This window comes from Aphelocoma coerulescens, chromosome 22, assembly GCF_041296385.1.
Source record: "Aphelocoma coerulescens isolate FSJ_1873_10779 chromosome 22, UR_Acoe_1.0, whole genome shotgun sequence".
NCBI classification, from domain to species: domain Eukaryota; kingdom Metazoa; phylum Chordata; class Aves; order Passeriformes; family Corvidae; genus Aphelocoma; species Aphelocoma coerulescens.
The window spans coordinates 3,726,374-3,745,185 of NC_091035.1; the positions used below are offsets into that span (position 1 = coordinate 3,726,374).

An 18,812-nucleotide genomic window follows, 5' to 3' on the forward strand; every position below is an offset into this window, starting at 1 on the left:
AATTAGCACGGGGCAATTAATTAACACCGGGCAATGGGCGCTGTGCAATGGGCACTGTGCCATTAACAAGAGGCGATGGGCACCATGCGATGACCACCGTGCGACGACCCCCATGGAATCAGCACCGACTAATTACCGCCGCCTAATTAACTGCGCCACGCGCTCCGCGCCACGCGGCCCCTTTAAGGCCAGGTCCCGCCCAACATGAGTGGCAGCAAGACTAACCAATGAGCAGCGAGCTGCGCCGCGGGGTGGCCAATGGGCGGCGAGCGGGGGGCGGGGCCGGCGCGGCGGAGCCCCGGCGCGGTGAGTGCGCGGCGCATGCGCGGGGCGGGGGGAGGCGGCGGGGTCCCGGAGCCCGCCCGGAGACCCCCGGGCCCCGCCCCGCTGCTGCTGCAGCCCCCCGAGCTTTACTGCAGCCCCCCGAGCTTTACTGCAGCCCCCCGACCCTTTCTGCAGCCCCCCGAATCTTACTGCAGCCCCCCGACCTTTATTGCATCTCCCCGAGCCTTCCTGCAGCACCCCGACCCTTATTTGCAGCCTTCTGACGCTTCTTGCAGCCCCCCGCCCCTTACTGCAGCCCCTCCATCCTTACCGCAGCCCCCCGACCCTTCTTGCACCCCCGCGAGCCTTACTGCATCCTCCTGATGCTTATTGCAGCCCCCCGACCCTTATTGCGGCCCCCCACCCCTTACTGCAGCCCCCCGACCCTTATTGCAGCCCCCCACCCCTTACTGCAGCCCCCCGACCCTTATTGCATCCCCCGAGCCTTGCTGCAGCCCCTCCAAGACCGTCGCACCATTGCAGCCCCCCAAACCTTTATTGCAGCCCCCCAACCCCTCCCCGTGGTGCCCCCTGTAGCCCCCCCAAGCCCTTCCCTGACTGCAGCCCCCAGACCCTTATTGCAGCCCCCCAAGCCCTCCCTTCCTTGCGCCCTGTAGCCCCCCAAGCCCCCCCATCGCACCCTGCAGCCCAGCTCGCCCCCCTGCCCCCCGCTGCCCCCCGCCCTGTGCCCTCCAGACTGGGAGCAGCCCCTCCCCCCGAGCGCCCTGCAGCCCTGGGACCCCCAGTCCCCCCCCAGCTCCAGCTCCAGCCCCCCCGGCACCCCCCAGCCCAGCGAGCTCTTCTACCCCAGCCCGGGCATCCCCCAGTCCAGCAGGCCCTATCCCCCCAGTGCCACCCAGACCAGCCAGCCCTTCCCCACCAGTATCTTCCAGTCCAGCCAGCCCCTTCCGCCCAGTGCCCCCCAGTCCGGCCACCCCTTTTCCTGCTACCTCTTCCAGTCCAGCCAGCCTTTTCCTCCCAGTATCCTCCAGTCCGGCCAACCTTTTTCCCCCAGTATCTTCCAGTCTGGTCAGCCTTTTCCCCCCAGTAACCACCAGTCCAGCTACCCCTTTCCCCCCAGTATCCTCCAGTCCGGCCAGCCTTTCCCCCCCAGTATCCTCCAGTCCAGCCAGCCCTTCGCGTCCTTCAGCTTCCCGTGCGTCCTGCAGTCCAGCCAGCCCTTCTCCTACCGCAGCCCCCCCCGGCTCCCCAAATCCTGCCAGCTCTTCCCGGGCAGCCCCCTGTGCCCCCCCCAGTCCAGCCAGCCCTTCCCGTCCTGTGCCCCCCCATGCCTGCCCCAGTCCAGCCAGCCCCTGTCCTACCGCAGCCCCCCCCGGCTGCCCAAACCTAGCGAGCCCTTCCCCTTCCCCTTCCCCACCTACGCCCCCCTGGGGGTCCCCCAGTCCAGCAGACCCTTCCCCTTCTGCACCCCCCCTTGCATCGCCAAGGCCACCGAGCTCTTCCCTTGCTACGTCCCCCCCCAGCCCAGCAGACCCCTCCCCATTTACACCCCCCTGCACATCCCCCAGTCCAGCAGACCCTTCCCCTCCTCCAGCACCCCTCACACCCCCTCCCCGTGCACCCCACAATCGCCGGACCCCCTCCCTCACCACCCCCTGCAGCCGTCCCGGCGCCGCGGCTCTTTGTCCCCTCGCCTGCACGTCTGGGGGGTCCCCTCCCCACCCCAAAACCCCGCCACGCCCTGAGCCGGCCCCGCTCCCCGTCCCCAGCTGCCGCGGGACCCCCGTCCCCATGGGGGACGCGCCGGTGCCGGAGCTGGAGGCGGTGCTGGATGGAGGCGCTTGGGATGTAGGGACGACTTTCGAGGGGTCCCCCGCGCCCCCCGGGCCCGTCCGCCTGGGCAGGAACGTTTGCTACGTGGTGCTGGCCGTGCTCTTCAACCAGGAGGTGAGGCAGCCCCCAGCCCCAGTGCCCCCCAGTCCAGCCATGCCTTCCCCCCCAGTATCCTCATGTCCAACCACGCGTTTCTCCCCAGTATTTTCCAGTCTAGTTACCCCTTTCCTCCTGGTGCCCCCCATTCCAGCCACCCTTTCCACCCAGTCCAGCCACTCCTTTCCCCCCAGTGCCCCCCAGTCCAGCCACCCCTTTCCCCCCAGTACCTCCCATTCCAGCCACTCCTTTCCCCCCAGTGCCCCCCAGTCCAGCCATGCCTTCCCCCCCAGTATCCTCGAGTCCAACCACCTGTTTCTCCCCAGTATTTTCCAGTCTAGTTACCCCTTTCCTCCCAGTGTCCCCCATTCCAGCCAGCCTTTCCCCCAGTACCTCCCATTCCAGCCACCCCTTTCCTCCTGGTGTCCCCCAGTCCAGCCACCCCTTTCCCCCCAGTATCCCCCATTCCAGCCACCCCTTTCCCCCCAGTGTCCCCCATTCCAGCCACCCCTTCCCCCCAGTGCCCCCCAGTCCAGCCACCCCTTTCCCTCCAGTATCCCCCATTCCAGCCACCCCTTTCGTCCCAGTCCAGCCACCCTTTTCTTCCCAGTGCCCTCCATTCCAGCCACCCCTTTGCCCCCAGTACCCCCCATTCCAGCCACCCCTTTCCTCCCAGTCCAGCCACCCCTTTCCCCCCAGTAGCCCCAGTCCCACCCCGCAGGACGCGGTGCTGCTGGTGCAGGAGGCCAAGCCCGAGTGCCGGGGGCGGTGGTACTTGCCCGCGGGCCGGATGGAGCCCGGCGAGGGCATCGTGGCCGCGCTGCAGCGGGAGGTGAAGGAGGAGTCGGGGCTGGAGTGCGAGCCCCTCACGCTGCTGGCGCTGGAGGAGCGGGGCCCGGCCTGGATCCGCTTCGCCTTCCTGGCACGGGCCACAGGTTTGTGCCCTTTGATGCTCCGAGGGGCACGGGGGGCTTGGTGGGGGCGTCCCCCCCGTGATGGGTATCAGTGTCCCCTGCCAGCCCCACGATGGGAAGTGGCATCCCCTGTAGATATCCCTGTCCCCTGCCAGCCCCGTGGTGGGTATCAGTGTCCCCACCCACCCCTGTGCCCAGGCACCACTGTCCCCTGCCACCTTTGTGCCAGGTCCCTGATGTCCCCTGCAAACCCCATGATGGATTTTAGCATCTTTGTGCCAGGGCATCGCTGTCCCCTGCCACCACCCCCCCAAGCCCCACACTGGGGTATCAGTGTCCCCTCTCTCGGGGGTCTCAATGCCCCCCCCCCCGCCCCACAACCGGGCCCTTTCCCGCTGTCCTGCTGTCCCCGCCATGCCGGGCCACCCCTGTGCCCACAGGTGGGGCCCTGAAGACCCTCGAGGAGGCCGACGCCGAGTCCCTCCAAGCCACCTGGTGGCCCAGGGACCCCCGCGCGCTGCCGCTGCGCTCGCTGGATATCCTGCCCGTGCTGGACCTGGCCGCCCGCTACCGCCGGAGCCCCCCGCACCCCCCGACGCTGCCGCGGGAGTTGCCCTGCTCCCCGCTCTGCCTGCGGCTCCTGCTGCCCTTCGCCAACGCCGCCGGCGACCTGTGGGTGCTGCTGGCCACCGCTGGCACCCCACACTTGCCCGTGGTGGCCTGTGGCACGTCCCCCTCCGAGCTGCGCGCGGGGCTGCGCCCGCCCCTGCTGCGGCTGCTGCGGGACCGCCTGGCCTGGGACCCGCAGCCCGGAGCTCTGGGGCTGCTGGGGCTGCAGCACCGAGCTGGGGGGCCCGGGGGGGCCGATGGCATCTGCTTCAACGTGGTGCTGAGCATCCCCCCGGGGAGCCAGCGGGACGAGCCCCCCGAGCCCCGCGACCCCGCGCTGCGCTGGTGGCCCGTGCGGGAGGAGGGGCTGCGGGGCCGCATCCTGCAGAGGCTCCGTGCCGCGGTGCCCGTGCGGAGTTAGAGCCCGAAAAGGCTGGATTTGGGAACGGGGGACTGAGCGGGACACGCAGCCCGGGGTCCTGCTGGCCGTGGCGAAGGGGGAAGCCCCGGGATGTGCTGCCCGTGGATGGGGGGTGCTGCGGGGGTGGGTCGGGGTCTGGGGGTGCTGAGAGCAGAAATAGAATAAACCCGGCTGCTGCTGCTGCTGCTGCTTCCATGGGCCTGGCTGTGGTTGGAGGTGGGGGAAATGGGGAGTGGGGTTTTGGGGGTGTTTGGGAAGGGGCACAGGAGGTGGAGCTGAGTCACAGCTTTATTAGAGCAGAGTCCCATCACCCTGGGGAGGGGCTGTGCGGGGTCTGGGGGGGACAGTCCCCTGCCAGACCTCACACACATCACACACGTCACACACACACACGTGTCACACATGTCACACTCCCCCTGCCACAGCGCCAGGGCAGGGGACAATCGAGTCCTTGCAGCTGAGAGGGGGGCACTGCCTCCCACACCCTATTATTGCCTAAAAATTCCCCGCTGGAGCCTTGGGGGGTTCGGGGCAGCTCCGACAGCGCGGGGGGAGCAGGGGCCCACCACCCAGGAGGAACCACAGCACCCATGGCTCCGCACCCAGCACGGGGACGTGGCGTCACCTCGGGGCTGGCCAAGGTGACAACGAAGGATTCGGCGCCTCCTCGTCCTCCTGCGAGGTCCTTCCCGCGGTGCCACGGCCATTCCTGGCTACTGCAGGGCCACCGGGGGCTACCGGAACGTGGGCTGGGGCCATCCCCAGTGGCCACGGCAGCCCGGTCGGAGAGGGGGGGGGCTCAGAGAGGGGCTCAGGGTGGCCCTTCAGGTGGCCCCTTGACCAGAGCGATGGCAGCCAGCTCCTTGCAGAACTCCTCGAGCACCACCACGCCCTTGAACAGCACCGTGTGATCCATCCTGAGGGGACACCAGCGATGAGGGGGGGGTCTGTGGGGTAAACCCCCTTCCCAAAAGGGCATTTTGCTTCGCCCTCCCCAGCACTCACTGCTCTCCCGGCACCAGCCCCAGGAGCTGCTGGCGCACCAGGAGCAGCTTGGCCCTGGAATGGGGCACGCGCTGGAGCCGCTGCATCAGGTCCCCGATCACCTGGGCAGGGAGAAAAGAGTCACACCCCGTGTCCAGGGGGTGTCCCCGTGTCCCCACACCCCGGCGGGTGACGTTACCCTGACGAGGACAGAGAAGAGCGAGCGGCAGCCGGGGGCCAGGTTGAGGTAGGGGTCCAGCAGGTACTCGTGGAGGTGGGGGTGGGGGAAGGCGGCCAGGTGAGACAGCACCGAGGTCACCTGCAGGTTCAGGCTGTAGGGCTGGCATGGGGGAGATGCTCAGGGGGTGGGGGTCCCCTCGTCCTGAGCCCATCCCCACCGAGCACCAATGCTTTTGGCCACTTTGTCCCCATTATGAGGGTCCTGGAGCCCCCCTGCAGGTCCTGGGGGGGGGCACAGAGCAGAGCCCAGTGGGCACCCAGGTGTATCCCTGGTACCTGATCCAGGATCCGGCTCATCCGGTCAAACAGCACCTTGAGGAAGTGTCCCTCATAAAATGCCACTCCGGGGTGACAGGAGTCCAGGGGCCGGGGGGTCGAGGGCCACCCCCACGGGGCTGCGCTGGCACGGCACGCCTGGACCTGGCAGGGGGGTGACAGCAGGGTGAGAGCCAGCGCGGGGACAGCCACCAGCGGGCTGGGGACCCCCCCAGGCACCCACCATTCCCAAGGCATCGTGCACGTAGGTGTCGTATCCGCCCTCCTCCATGCACGAGGAGGTCTTGGCCTCCTCAGGGACCAGGCAGAGGAAGCTGGAAAAGAGGAGGAGAGGGATGGGGAGGGGGAGGGGGCTGCAGCCGCCCCATTCCAGCCCAGCCCCTCCAAACCCCTACCTGCTGACCACCTCGCTCACTTGCCCCTTCCCCGACGGGGCCGATGCCAGGGAAGGATTTTTCGTCGTCCCAAAGTCGTCTGGGAATCCGTCAGTGAAATAGGGATCCTCCTCCAGGTCCCTGTGTGGGGTCAGCGTTAGCGGGGTGGGCGCTGCGGGGCTGCCCCCCCTTGCCGTGCCCCAGCCCCCCTCGCTCACAGCCCGTCCTCCTCGGGGTCCGTCTCGGGGGGCCCGCGCTCCTCGGGCGCGTGGTGGCCGCTCTGCAGGTACGCCCTGGCCTCCAGGTTCCGCAGCACCAGGTTGTGAGCCACGTGCTCGTGGGGCTTCCGCAGGAGCTCCTCGAAGAGCCGCAGGCTGGCCAGGCTGATCTGGGCACGGCCAGCGGGGTGAGACCCTTGGCACTGCCAGCCCTGACCACCCAGCCAGCGCACCGGGGTGAGCTCACCTCGTCGCACAGGTGGTCGCAGCGGTCGATGAGCTGCGCCCGCAGGGGGTGTGGGGTGTCCCCGGGGGTCTCGGGGTGCCGGTGGGGCCCCAGCAGGAAGAGGACGAGGCGGTTGAGCAGGGTGGGCGAGCGGAGCTGCCGCACCGTGCCAGTCAGCACGGCCGTGGCGCCCAGCACGGCCAGCTCTGACCTGCCGGGGTGGGAGAGGATGGTTGTCCAGTTGTCCAGGGAAAATGGAGAACCCCCTGCTCCTGGCTCCAAGGGGAGTGAAACACCCCGGCTGGTGCCACTCACATCTGCAGGAGCTGCGGCTGCAGGATTCCCTGGAAAAACTTCTCCTCCACGGCCTCGGTGATGGCATCGGCCACGAGCTGTGGGGCACAGAGGGGCTGAGCGTGGGGAACCCCCAGGATGAGAGGACACAGTTTTGGGTTGCGCCCAGGGAGGTTTAGGTTGGACATCAGGAAGAATTTCTTCACAGAAAGTGTGGTGGGACATTGGGATGGGGCTGCCCAGGGAGGTGGCGGCGTCCCCGTCCCTGGGGGTGACGTGGCACTCAGAGCTCAGGGGCATCGGGCACGGGATGGTCTTGGAGTTTTTTCCCAAACTAATCAATCCTGCGATTCTCACCGGGTGGGCGCCCAGCACCAGCTCATCCAGGAAGTCCAGCCAGCCCAGGAACTCAGCCAGGCTCTCCTTCCCCGGGAAACCCGCGGCGCCGGCACCATCCCCCTGCGACCTGCACGGGAGGGAGGACGCGGGGCTGTGACACAGCCTGGGTTGGCACCTGGGACCTCCATCCAGCACCCTCCTCACCTCCAGCTGGCCCTGTCCATGGCGAGGACGTCGGCGGGGTCAGTGCCGGCGGGCACGGCGCTGTAGAGGTCGCAGAGGTGGCCCGTGAGCAGCTGGCACAGGGCACTGCCCCGCACCAGGCAGGTGGCAGCCGCCTCCTGGGACAACCCCGCCAGCAGCAGCAGGTTCTCCCGAGCCTTCAGCGCCACACGGCTCTTCTGCGAGGAGGAAGAGGAGGAGGAGGAGGAGAGCACAGGGGTTGTCACATGCCTGGCAGTGCCCGCTGTCCCCTCGTGCCACCCCCGTGCCCGTACCTTGCTCCTGCACAGCCCCACCAGGCAGGTGACGAGGCTGCTGTCCCGGCGTGGTGGGGAGGGCTCAGCTGGAAGGGAGCTGGCAGCGGGGCACGGGGGATGCTCCGAACCCTCTTCCCTGGGGTTGTCCGGCGGCTCCGGGGCTCTCCTTCCATTCAGGATGTTCTTCCCCTGGAGAGGAAGAGGAGCAGCATCGTAGCCATCACCTTCCTCCTCCTCCTCACCCCGAGGAGCTTTGAGGCGAGGAGGGGGCTGCAAAATGGGTCAAAAGTCCCAATTACAGGAGCCCAACCCCCCCTGAGGACCCCACACTGTCCCACCTCCAGGATATAGGGCAGCAGGCTGGGATCCTGCTGGATTTTGGAGCAGAGGACGGCGGCGAACTGCACCTCCTCCTTCTCCGTGCCAGAGCCCAGGCGATCCCCGCTGAGCTGGAGCAGCTTCTGGGAAGGCAGGGACAGGGATGTGGGGATGCTGGGGGCTCTCTCGCCCCATTCCCGGGGGTGTCACTTCCCTGGGGTGTGGTGGGGGCAGGTGGGACCTCACCTGCACGGGCCGGTGGACGTTGAGGTAGTGCAGGAGCGGGTGCTGCAACTGCCCCAGCACCCGGCCGAAGAAGAGCAGGACCTGCTGCCTCATCCCGGGGGGATACTGGGACAGGGACATGAGGACACAGGTCAGACAGAGCCCTGATTTCCCTGGAATTGCCCCAAATCGATCCCCCAGCACATCCCTCCTCCCCTCCCTTTAATAATTAGGGGCTGAACTCGATTCTCTGCATTGAAAGAAAAAAAAACCTGGGGGATTATTTCCCATTTCCCAGCAATGGGGAATTAAAACCCCCAGCACCCCAAAAGCCCCAAATCCTCCTGGGTGTGAAAGGACCAGCGAGTTTCCACTTAGATTTGAATAAAAATCTATTTATAGGGGATGTGTTGCTATTATCAGCAACAAAGGCACAGCAGAGCCGTTATATTTGTTATCTATTTGGGCAATATTTACTTTTCCAAAGCTGGCACCTTTTCCTGCAAAGCCAAGTGCAATATGTTAAAAAACCCCCCTGTGTGCCAGATATTTAAAAAAAAATCCTTCCTGTGCAAGCAGAGGTGTGATGATCCCAGAAAGGATCCCAATAGGGAACTTTGAATAATCCAACACCCTCCCAAAAAAGCCACGTTTTCCCTCACAAAAAGCCTATTTTCCCCCCAAAAAAGCCAATTTTCTCAAAAAAAGGGCAGTTTTCTCCCCAAAAAGAGCAATTTCCCCGAAAAAAGCACCAATTCCCCCCCCCAAAAAAAGGGCAATTTTCCCCCAAAAAGAGCAATTCCCCCCCAAAAAAAGCCGATTTTCAAAAAACAAAAAAAAGGGGAATTCCCCCCCCCCCCAAAAAGCCAATTTTCAAAAAAAAAAAAAGGGCAATTTCCCCTCCAAAAAGAGCAATTTCCCCCCAAAAAAGGCCAATTTCCCCAAGAAAACCCCAAGCCCCGTGACCATCTCACGCTTCACAATCTCCCTTTCCCGGTAAAAATGCTCCAAAATGAAAATTATTGAGGGCCACCACGTAAAGCAGCTGGGAAACGCTGCGGGTTCGGCCCCTCCGGAGGGATTTTCCCGGTGCCTTCTCCCACCTCCGCCTTTCCCAGTGTTCCCAGTGTCTCCAGCAGCTTGTGCTGGAGCAGGTACTCGAGGCACGGCCCGGTCTCGCCCGCCGGGCGCTGCTTCTCCTCGTACACCAGGATATCCAACATCTGCCGGAGGCGCCAGGGAATGTCCGTCTGCCGCGCCGGGATGCTCTCGTCTGTGGATACCGGGATTTGGGGATTCGGGGATTCGGGGATTCGGCGATTTGGGGATTCGGGGATTCGGGGATTCGGGGATTCGGGGATGGGGGGCTGCGGCGGGGCTCCCCCCCCCCGGGCACGGCAGCCCCGGTGAGGTGCCGGCCGTGCGGTTGGGGTTCTGCCAGGGGTTTTCCCTGATCCGTGGCTGCCCCAAATCCCGCTCCTCCGGAGTGGGAATGACGCTAGATGGCAATGTGAGTGAGGATGGAGTCGCAGCAGCGGCTCCTTCCGCTCCGGCCTAGGGCGCTGCCGGACATCCCGCTCCTCCCGCCGCTGTCCGCTCTCCCGGTGGGCACCGGAGACCCCCCCCGGGCACAGCCAGGACCGAGATCCTGCTGGGAATTGGGGCCGAAGCTCTCCCGGCGCTGCTTTGGCGCTCCCGGGGTGCAGCGGGTTCCCAAAGGGACGTGTCCCAGCCTGTGCGGCGCTCCCGGGAGTGTCCCCGGTGCGCCCAACCCGGTGGTGCTGATCCCACCGCGGTGCCAGGGGGTCGGGGCTGGGCAGGGCAGGGCACCCCGGACGGAAAAATCCTCCCATGGTTTGGGAAGGAGTGTCCCGGGCCCTGTCCCCACGTGCCTGGGCAGCCACAGGGCACTGGGGTCCTGTCCCAGGGCATGGGGTCCCACCCCAGCGTGCAGGGATTTGTCCCAGGACACGGGGTCTTGTCCCAGGACCTGTCCCCTAACCCTGTCCCAGGGCACAGGTATCTTATTCCTAGGCCAGGGACCCTATTTTGGGACACAGGGACCCTCTCCCTGGACACACGGTCCCCTCCCAGGACATGGGATCGTGTCCTAGGGAATGGGGTGCCCTCCTAGAGCACTGCAACCCCCCCTCCTTGGGCACAGGGACCTTATTCCGGTTTCTAGGACACCCTATTTTAGGATACAAGGATGTCTCCCAGGACACGAGAACTCTGTTCCCACACCACAAGCAAGGAATTTATTCCCACGTTGCAGAGACCCCATCCCGGGGCACCGGGACCCCATCCCGGGAAAAACGGACCCCAGCCCGGAGCACGGGGACCCTCTCCCCGCACCCCACTCACCTGTGGCCTCCAGGTAGTAGCCGGTGATGCCTCGCCAGTGCTCGGTGAAGGCTTCCAGCAGGTCCACGCTGGGCTCCCGCTGCTCACACCGGGATTGGGGTCAGGGGGGCACGGAACCCCCCACTCCCACTCCCTCTCCCCGTTCCCATTCCCATTCCCGGTCCCCGTCCCCTTCCTCCCGTGTCCCCCCGGGCCCCGCTCACCGTCTCCACCGCCTGCTGCAGCAGCGCTCCCAGACGGCTGAGCATGGCTGGGACCCCCGGGACCGGCCCCGGCCCCGACCCCGCCGCCGGCCCCGCCGCCCCCGGCCCCGCCCCGCGCCGCTGTCACCGCCCCGCCCCGGGCCCTCCCCCGGCGGCTCCGCTCCGGCTCCCGGCGCGATGGGGCGGGATCCCGGCGGCATCGGGGCGGGAGAAGGGTGGAGGACGGAGGGGCTGGGAAGGTGCCTTAGCCCTAAATTTGCTCCGGGGGGGCGGACCCAGGGCACCGGGATGGGGGCGGATCCCACCAGGATCTTGCACCGGGATAGGAATGGACCCCACGCACCTGGATGGGGACAAACCCCGTGCGCACCAGGGTGGGGGATCAGCCCCTGGATGGATCCCACGGACTCCTTCACCGGGATTGGGATTGACCCCACAAACTCCTTGCACCGGGGTGGGGATGGAGCCCACACTCCCCAGGACAAGGACAAGGACACCCCCCCTTTCCCAGCTCACCCTTTCCCGCAGCACAACCCAAGTTGTACGACATTTTTGGGGTTTTATACCTTAAAAAAAAATAACATTTCTCCAATTAAAACCAAGCCCTGACAAGCACAGCTGTTGGAAAACCACCCAGGGCCCAGCCCGGGTCCCGCTGACTCCAGGGAATGGACAATCGGATTCCTCCCAAATCTGTGTCCCCCACAACTGCTGGATCCGGGGTCTATCCATACCCATCCCTGTAAATTGGGGTCCTGGGAGGGGGTCTGGGGTGCTGCTGATGGACTGAGCCCACTCTGGGGACAGATCCAGCAGCTCCTGGTAATTCTGTACCCCAAAAAAACAGGTGCTGGGATGGGTGGGGGTGCAGCGGGGAGGGACTGGACACCCGCGGGTGCAGAGCTGATATGTGTGTATCGATATATCTGTATATAAAAAATAGATGTGCGTAGTTGTAGCGTTGATACTGATGGATAAAAGTCGAATTCCAGGCTGAATCCAGGCTGGTCCTGCACGATCCACGCGCAGCCCGAGGTTCTCTGGGAGACTCCTGCTCCGGCAGGTGGGTGCTCACATCGCAGACTTCATCTCCCACTCCTGGACAAACGGGGGTGGGGTCAATCCCTCATTTCCCTGTGCTGTGGGATCACCCAAACTCTTCCCACCTCCCCGAATCCCGGAGTTACCTTTGTCTTCCGCATCACATTTCCCTTCCCCACGGTGACCGGGGATGGGGGCGGCCTCAGGGCGCTCCTCGCTGACGTGGTGCGCTTCAGCAGCGGCCTGAGGAAGGATCCCTGAGGGAAAAACAGCGGAGAAAGGGTGAGGGCTGCCCTCCAAACCTCGCTCTCCCTGTATTTCACACCATCCCCAGCGTCCCCCACCTCGGAGCCAGCCGAGCTGGCAGTGGCAGCGATGTGGCCCTTCAGTGACTTGCCGAGGGCCAGCAGGTTCATCTCGGAGCCAGCTTTCAGCCTGCCCTTCACGCGGCAGGCCCTCTCCAGCTGCCCCACCTTCTCCTCCAGCTTGGGAAAGGCTCTCTTCCCTGCAAGGACAGCAGGAACGCTGCCAAGCCCGGGCACCCCGCAGCCCCGCCGGCTGCTCCGGCCAGCACCAGGCAGCGTCCGGCACAGGGCCAGAGCCCCTCCGTGGTCCTACCGATGAGGACATCCAGCCCATCCCGAGTGCCCTTCCTCTCAGGCAGTGTCAGGGTGTGCTGGGACCGGGAGAAATCCCTGCTCTGGAGGTTGGGGGTCTCCTTTGCCAGCTGCGCGCTGGCAGGCCTGCCCCGGAGAGCTGCCGGTGGTGCTGGGGAGAGAGGGAAGAGCAGGGAGGGTCAGGAGGAAGGGCAGGGGAAGGATGGTGGGGAGGAGAGGCAGGGAAATGATGCTCGGGGGAAGAGCAGAGGAAGGATGGTGGGGAGGAAGGGAAGAGAGTGGACGATCGGGAGGAAGGGAAGAGGAGGGACTCTGGGGAGGAAGGGCAGGGGAAGGACGCAGAAATCCCGGCTCTCGTGGGCATCGCAGCCTTCATCCCAAGCACGAGGAGCTGGGGAATGTGGGGAGACCCCGCTGCACCCCGGTGGAGCACCCAGCCCCTCTCACCTGCCTGCGAGGGTCGGGCAGTGCCCGGGGCGTGGCTGCTGGCACAGGTGGGCAGGGCAGACACGGGTCTCCGGCGCTGCCCTTGCACTGCCCGGTCCAGGCTCTGCTGCTGCGGAGGGAAGCCCGGGAGAAACCCATGGGCAAGAGGACAGTGGGAGTGGATCCCCCCACGCTGGAGGTCACGAGTGGGGGGGCAAAGAGCACCAGCAGAGGTTACCAGCTGCTGCAGCCGCTCCGCGTTCGAGTAGAGATGTTTGGGGGTCTCAGCTGGCGGGGGCTGCCTGAAGGGGTCGTCCATGTAGGTGTTGGGGGTCGGAACACGGCGCAGCAGCAGCCCCCTGCAAGGAGGGGATCCCGTTATTTCCCACACCCCACAGCGGAGCGGGAGGGCTGGGGGTGGCCAAAATTCTTACCCGGCAGCAGGGCGGCTGCTCGGCCTGGGGGGCCTGGGGGGCCTGGGGGGGGGCCCGTCACCCTTCTTTGGCTCCACTCCTCCCCTGGCCTGCAGGGTCTTCAGCCAGGCTTCCCTCTCCTCATCCGAGCGGGCCTGGCGTGGGGCAGAGTCTGGGCTCAGCGGGTGCCCCCCGGGGCAGGGTCTGGGCTCAGCGGGTGCCCCCCGGGAGGGACACAGAGGTACCCCAGCAGTCACTCACCTGCAGCAGGGCGAGCTCCCGGCCGCTCTGGGCGATGCAGATCCGGAGGTTTTGGGGGGACCCGGCGGCCGTGCCCGGGGACACCTCGCAGCCGTCCAGGCGCAGGGCACAGACGGGGCGCTGGGCAGCGCCGGGCTCTGGGAACATGCGCAGGGCTCCGTGCTGGACCGCGCACCAGAGCCGCTGCCAGCGCCCGCGCAGCCGCACCGCCAGGAACCCTGCGGGCAGCGCAGTCAGCCCCGGCACGGGGGGCAGGACCCCCCTCGCCCCGTCCCCTCGCACCCCCCACCTCCTTTGGCATCCTCTCCAGACCGCGGGCTGCGGGCAGCGCTCTGCCAGGAGCGATCTTCCTCCTCCTCTTCCTCCTTGCCGAGCTGGGGTGCGGCAGAGAGTGGGGATGAGGAGAGCTCCATCTCGGTGGGTTTTCAGCCCCCTGCACCCTGAGCCCCTCCCCAAGGTAAGGAAACCCTCCCCAGCATCATCCAACAGGGACACCAGGATCTGGGATTGGGTTGTGTTCCTGGCCGGTTCCCATTCCTGGGTTTCCCGGGGACAAGCTCACCCTGCTGAGCCTCGGGGAGGGGGACGCTGGCACACTGAGGGCTGCCAGCCCGCTCGGGGCATCGCTGCTGACCTCCTCGATCACCTGCCGAGAGAAACCGGCAGCGCTGCATCCCGGGCTCCTGCTCCCCATCTATCAAAGCTCCACACAACCCCGGGATGGGAACTGGGGACAGACAGGATCATCCCCAGCCCCGCCGGGAGCACCGGAGCAGGGCTGGGCCCCCCTTTCACCCTACCCACCCCACTCCTGCCCGGCTGCAACACCTCCAAACCTTCCTCCAGTCCTCAGCCTGCTGCCGGCTCTGGAAGCCGATGACCAGCACCTCTCCTGCCGTCCCTGTCACCTTCAGGGCGTGCGGCATCTTCTTGCCTCGCTTGTCCTTGTAGGTGACGCGGCAGCCGCGCAGGTCCAGCTCCAGCACCGGCTGCAGGTCAGCGGCGCACCTGAAGCACTGGGGGGGGGCACGGAGGGGTCAGGGGGGCACGGAGAGCCGCTGCCACCCTCCATCCCTTCATCCATCCATCCTCCTCTCCAGCCTCTCACCAACAGCACGTGCTCCCGGACGATGAAGAGCTGCTTCGCCCACTGGCCGAGCCAGCGCTTCCTCCAGAGGAAGCCGCAGAGCTGCGCCTCGGGCCGCCCGGGGGGCTCGGCCTCGGCGCTGGTGGCCGATGGCCAGCGCAGGTAGTGGGCACGGTCCGTCACCCCCTCCTCCTCCTCATCCTCCTCCTCCTCCTCTCCGTACGACTCGTAGTGGCTGCTGTCGCTGTCGCCACCGCCTGGGAGCCGGGATGAGGTCAGGGCGCGGGCGGCACGGGGGTGCTGGGGAGGGGGCGTGGGGGGACCTCACCGGTTGTGCCACGGCCGGGGGGCTCGGCGTCTTCGTAGGAATCGTCGGCTGGGGGGGACGGGGGAACGCCCGGCACTTTGTTCTGGGGGTACAACGGGTGCTCCAAAGGCGCTGCCCCCCCGGGGGAACCTCGCAGGGTCCCCAAGGCACTGCCAGGGGACTCTGCCAGGAGCGGGTGGGCACCGAGGGAACCTTCCAGTCTGGTTGGACGCCTCGTGCGAGCAAGATCGGCCACCGGTGCCATCCCTGGCATCCCCGGGCTCCTCTCCCACCCCCGGAGCCGCTGTGTGAGCCCCCACAGCCCTCCGCCCGCGCCCCCCTCACCCCTCCGTGCAGGCTCAGGGAGCTTCCCGGGCGGCACTCGCAGGCTCTGCCTCCGGCTGCATCCGCCGGCCTGGATCCTGTCGGGAAAAGCGGGACCGGCAGCACTGCGCCGGGGTGCTGAAGGGTCGGGGAGCCCCAAACCCCGCACGGAGGCGGAGATGGGGGGTGAGGCGGAGATGGGGGGGTGGGTCGGAGCGGGGGACTCACCCGGGCTGGTCCGGCCCTGCGGGGTGCCCGGGGAGGGCGAGAGGCAGCGCATGATCATGTACTCTGCATCCTCTGCTGCGGGGGGAGCGCCGGGTCACGGCCCCGCTCCCCGGCCCTGCCCCGCTGCCCACCGGGCACCGGCCGGGGGCTTCCCCCGCCCCCAGACCCGCACTCACACGGCGGGCTCTGCAGCCGGGACAGGAGGTCGGACACCGATTTTTTCTTGGCCCGAGCTGCGGCGCTGAGGCTTTCCCGGTCCAGGATGAGCAGGAAGGACCGCAGGTCCGACAGCAGCTTGTCCAGGTCTGCAGGGGACAGGGACGTGCCACCGCACGCTGCAGAGGACGCTGTGGGCAGGGGTCCCCATCGCTGCCCCCTGCACTGGGCAGGGCTGGGGAGGCCCCGATGCCTTGGGGGTTACGTGCCCTGTCCCACCGGCCCTGCCCTGCTCCGGCACCTGCCCCGGCCGGGCACAGTCCGGCCATTGACGAGCCCCGGGGGCCGGGGGAGGATGAGGAGGGGGGCCGGGACCTGCGGGGATGAAGGCTCCTCTGTGTGGGCTCACAGAGCCGGTTTGTGCCCGGTTGGACCGGGGGAGCCACGGGCGGGGGCTGCGCTGGTGCTGCTCCTCCACGCGCAGAGGAGGAGGAGGAGGAAGAGGACGAAGAAGAGGCCTGGCAGCCTGGAGCAGCTGATGAAGGCTGAAACGCTGGGCATTCACCCACCGCCCCCTCCGAGGGCAGGGACAGCCGGGGACCCCGGCGCTGCCACGCCGGGAAGGACAGAGAGGGACAAGGAGCGGCTTTGTGACTGGAGCGGGGACAACGCGAGAGCCGGGACAGCACCGCCTCCACCCCGTGGTCCTCCGAGAGATTCCGGGCACGGGGAGAGGGTCCCTCTGTCCCCAGAGGTGGCAGTTTGGGGTCCGTGCAGCTGTCGCCTGCACTGAGGGAGCGCGTGGCAGAGCAGGACCAGGAACACTCTCAGTCTGTCCCCTGTCCCCACTCGCGCAGGGCCCCCTCACCCCGGGCACCTCCAGCTGCCACCACAGGAGCGGGCAGATGTCCCTGAGTCCCCCGGGGTCTCTGCCCGGCTCCCCCCAGGCCCCTTCCTGCCGTGCATCTGGAATTGGTTTGCACGGCCCCGCTCTGGCCTCTGCTCCCTGCTCCCAGCTGGGATCAAACATTCCAGACCCCAGCACCTCCTGGCACAGGTCTGGCTGTGCCAGCTGCCCCCACACCATCCTGATTCCTCCTCCAGTCCCATTTCCCAGCTGGAAAGCGACAGCCCCAACAAAGCCACCACCAGCTGCTCCCCCTGCAATGCCCCAGGTGACCCCGACACCCCACATCCCCGAATCCCACATTTCCCTGGGCTAACAGGGATGCAGTGCACCCCAAAAAGAAGGTGGCAGCCCCTGGGTGAGGAGAGGGCAGGCGGGGGAAGGAGCCCCCCAGTGCCGCCTGTGTTACAGGGGGTGGGGGTGAAGCCCCCTCCTCCCGAGGTGCTGGCACGGGGGGACCCCCGTCCCCTCCGCGGTGTCCCCGGCCGGGGAGCACACACCCTGCCCGGAGGGAGAGGAAACATCTGGCAGCACAGTCCGGCTGAGCAGCGCCGGAGCTGGGCCCAAACATCTGGATTTCCCTGGAAACCGGGCGAGGGAAGGGGGGAACCAGCTCCCTGCGGGAAAAGGCGGGGGGGGGCTGGGGCAGGGGCTGGCTGAAGGGACCTGCGGGCGGTGTGGGGGACACGGGGACTGTCCCCCCTGGCCAGCGGGCCTGGCTCTTCCCCTCCCTCCCTTTCTCCTCTCCCCCGCCCAGGCCGAATTCCTCGGCAATGACATCTCCGTCCATTCACCCTTTTGCCCTCGCTGCAGCCCCCCCGCGCTCCCCCCGGCCCCGCTGCCCTCGCTGGGGCTACGATCCGTGCCCGGCGGTGCCCAGCTGTGCCCAGCTGCGCCCGCAGCCGGTGCAGGGCGGGCAGGGGCTGCCCTCAGCCCTGGCCAGGTGCCCGCTGCCTCCTGCCGTGCCAAGGGCAGGCGGCCGGGATGGAAAACATCTGCCTCGGTCTCCAGGGCGGGAGGAAAACGCCCCCCCAAACACACACAGAGCGTCTCCTAGCAAAGCTCCCTGCTCCCGCGGGACGCGTCCCGGCACGGTGGCATCCTCATCCTGGTGCCATCCGCGGCGTCATCCTCGGGGGAGGAGGAGGAGGAAGGACGGGGCGGCCCCAGGGATGCCATGGGAACGCGCAATGCCCGCCTGATGCCAGGCTGCGATTCGGGGCTGCCGTTTGGGGTTGGCGCCTCTGCCCGGCGTCCGCGTGGGGTTTTATCCGTGCCGTGAGGGGCCCGCGGGGTGCAGGGGCTGGCGAGGTGACCCGGGGGACCCCGGGGGTGGCTCTGGCCCAGCGCGGGATGACTCAGAGGAGGCTGCAGGGAGCTGCTCGCGGCCGCAGCGTGACTCGTCATGTGCGGAGGCTCCAGGCCACGGCTCCAGGGTGGGGACGCTCCCCCCACGGCTGCTGCACCCCCAAAGTGCCCCTGGGAGGGCGCTGGAAGAGGCTCTGGCCTCGCCCACCCTGCCGTGGCACCGCAGTGTCGGGGGTGACACCGCGTCCCTCCTCGTCCCCTCACGTTCATCCCTTCCCCTCCAGCAGCCATCCTGCAGCCCCCCCGCACCCCTTTTCCACCCTCTCCTCCCCCCTCTCACCCCTTTTTCCCTTCCACGCCCTCACGGGCACCCCACACCCAGCCGCACCCGCGTGGGCACCCCCACGCAGCCTCCGCCTCACGCTGAACCCTCTTTTCCCCCCTTTTTAGGTTTGTCTCCCCCCCCCCCCCAGCCTCGCATCCCTTTGGACCCCCCGTACCTCGCTGCCGGGACATGGTGCGGGAGCGCTCACATCGTGCTGAGATCGGGACCGGGACCGGGACTCGGGCAGTGCTGTCCCGGCCCGGCTCGGCTCGCACACGCCCTGCGGGCCCCCAGCACAGCCCGGCCGGGGCGGGAGGAAGGCGGGGAAGGGCTCCGCATCCTCCTCGGAGCAGCACCGCCATCTGCAGGGACCCGGGCTCGGGGACAAGGCGCGGGTCCGGTGGGGGATTTTTGGAGGAGGTGGAGGGGGGGAAGCAAAGCTGCGAAGCCGGGCTGGATAAAGCCATTTCACCTTTAATTGTAAGCAAAAAATCACTCTCACGCGGATTCTCCGACACCAGCAAATAAAATAAACTCTAACAAAAACAGAGAAAGTGAATCACTGTAGTCCAGTCCGAAAACAACCCATATTTATATATATATTTATAGATATGTCGTTCGTAGCAGTGAAAGGCAAGTATGGGCCAGTGAATTCCCGATAAATTACATTCTTTACATCCCAACAAGGTCTAGCGGCTGGAAAAGTGGCTGGAA

The 18,812-nt window shown here is 66.8% G+C and overlaps 3 protein-coding genes across 6 annotated transcripts; 1 reads left to right on the top strand and 2 right to left on the bottom strand.

The window, feature by feature from the left end:
• Positions 1 to 273: 273 nt before the first annotated feature.
• NUDT18 (nudix hydrolase 18) lies at positions 274 to 4,264 on the top strand. The gene is made up of 4 exons (XM_069035602.1): positions 274 to 306; positions 2,055 to 2,232; positions 2,936 to 3,149; positions 3,569 to 4,264. The coding sequence occupies exons 2-4, from the start codon at positions 2,077 to 2,079 to the stop codon at positions 4,156 to 4,158; spliced, it is 960 nt and encodes a 319-aa protein (XP_068891703.1). The 5' UTR covers positions 274 to 306; positions 2,055 to 2,076; the 3' UTR covers positions 4,159 to 4,264.
• A 170-nt stretch (positions 4,265 to 4,434) lies between these two features.
• Positions 4,435 to 10,780, bottom strand: FHIP2B (FHF complex subunit HOOK interacting protein 2B). Its single transcript, XM_069035612.1, has 17 exons — positions 10,699 to 10,780; positions 10,496 to 10,574; positions 9,235 to 9,404; positions 8,153 to 8,257; positions 7,927 to 8,049; positions 7,607 to 7,777; positions 7,314 to 7,510; positions 7,128 to 7,236; positions 6,792 to 6,868; positions 6,498 to 6,687; positions 6,251 to 6,420; positions 6,054 to 6,173; positions 5,882 to 5,972; positions 5,659 to 5,802; positions 5,342 to 5,482; positions 5,164 to 5,264; positions 4,435 to 5,075 (listed from the first exon to the last, which is right to left on the bottom strand). Exons 1-17 carry the CDS (start codon positions 10,741 to 10,743, stop codon positions 4,970 to 4,972), a joined length of 2,139 nt encoding a protein of 712 aa, XP_068891713.1. The 5' UTR covers positions 10,744 to 10,780; the 3' UTR covers positions 4,435 to 4,969.
• Positions 10,781 to 10,870: 90 nt separating this feature from the next.
• LOC138121661 (actin filament-associated protein 1-like 2) lies at positions 10,871 to 18,331 on the bottom strand. Of its 4 annotated transcripts, none has more exons than XM_069035402.1 (17): positions 18,274 to 18,331; positions 15,579 to 15,707; positions 15,403 to 15,477; positions 15,196 to 15,272; positions 14,872 to 14,953; positions 14,565 to 14,800; positions 14,293 to 14,472; positions 14,019 to 14,102; positions 13,746 to 13,830; positions 13,457 to 13,593; positions 13,217 to 13,350; positions 13,021 to 13,141; positions 12,804 to 12,912; positions 12,358 to 12,507; positions 12,084 to 12,244; positions 11,886 to 11,996; positions 10,871 to 11,796 (listed from the first exon to the last, which is right to left on the bottom strand). In XM_069035402.1, the coding sequence occupies exons 1-17, from the start codon at positions 18,287 to 18,289 to the stop codon at positions 11,770 to 11,772; spliced, it is 1,914 nt and encodes a 637-aa protein (XP_068891503.1). In that variant the 5' UTR covers positions 18,290 to 18,331; the 3' UTR covers positions 10,871 to 11,769. The 4 variants fall into 4 exon arrangements, with proteins under 4 accessions (XP_068891503.1, XP_068891502.1, XP_068891500.1 ...); XM_069035401.1 differs by having other exon boundaries at positions 12,804 to 12,909; positions 13,457 to 13,674; XM_069035399.1 differs by having other exon boundaries at positions 13,457 to 13,674.
• Between the last annotated feature and the right edge of the window lie 481 nt (positions 18,332 to 18,812).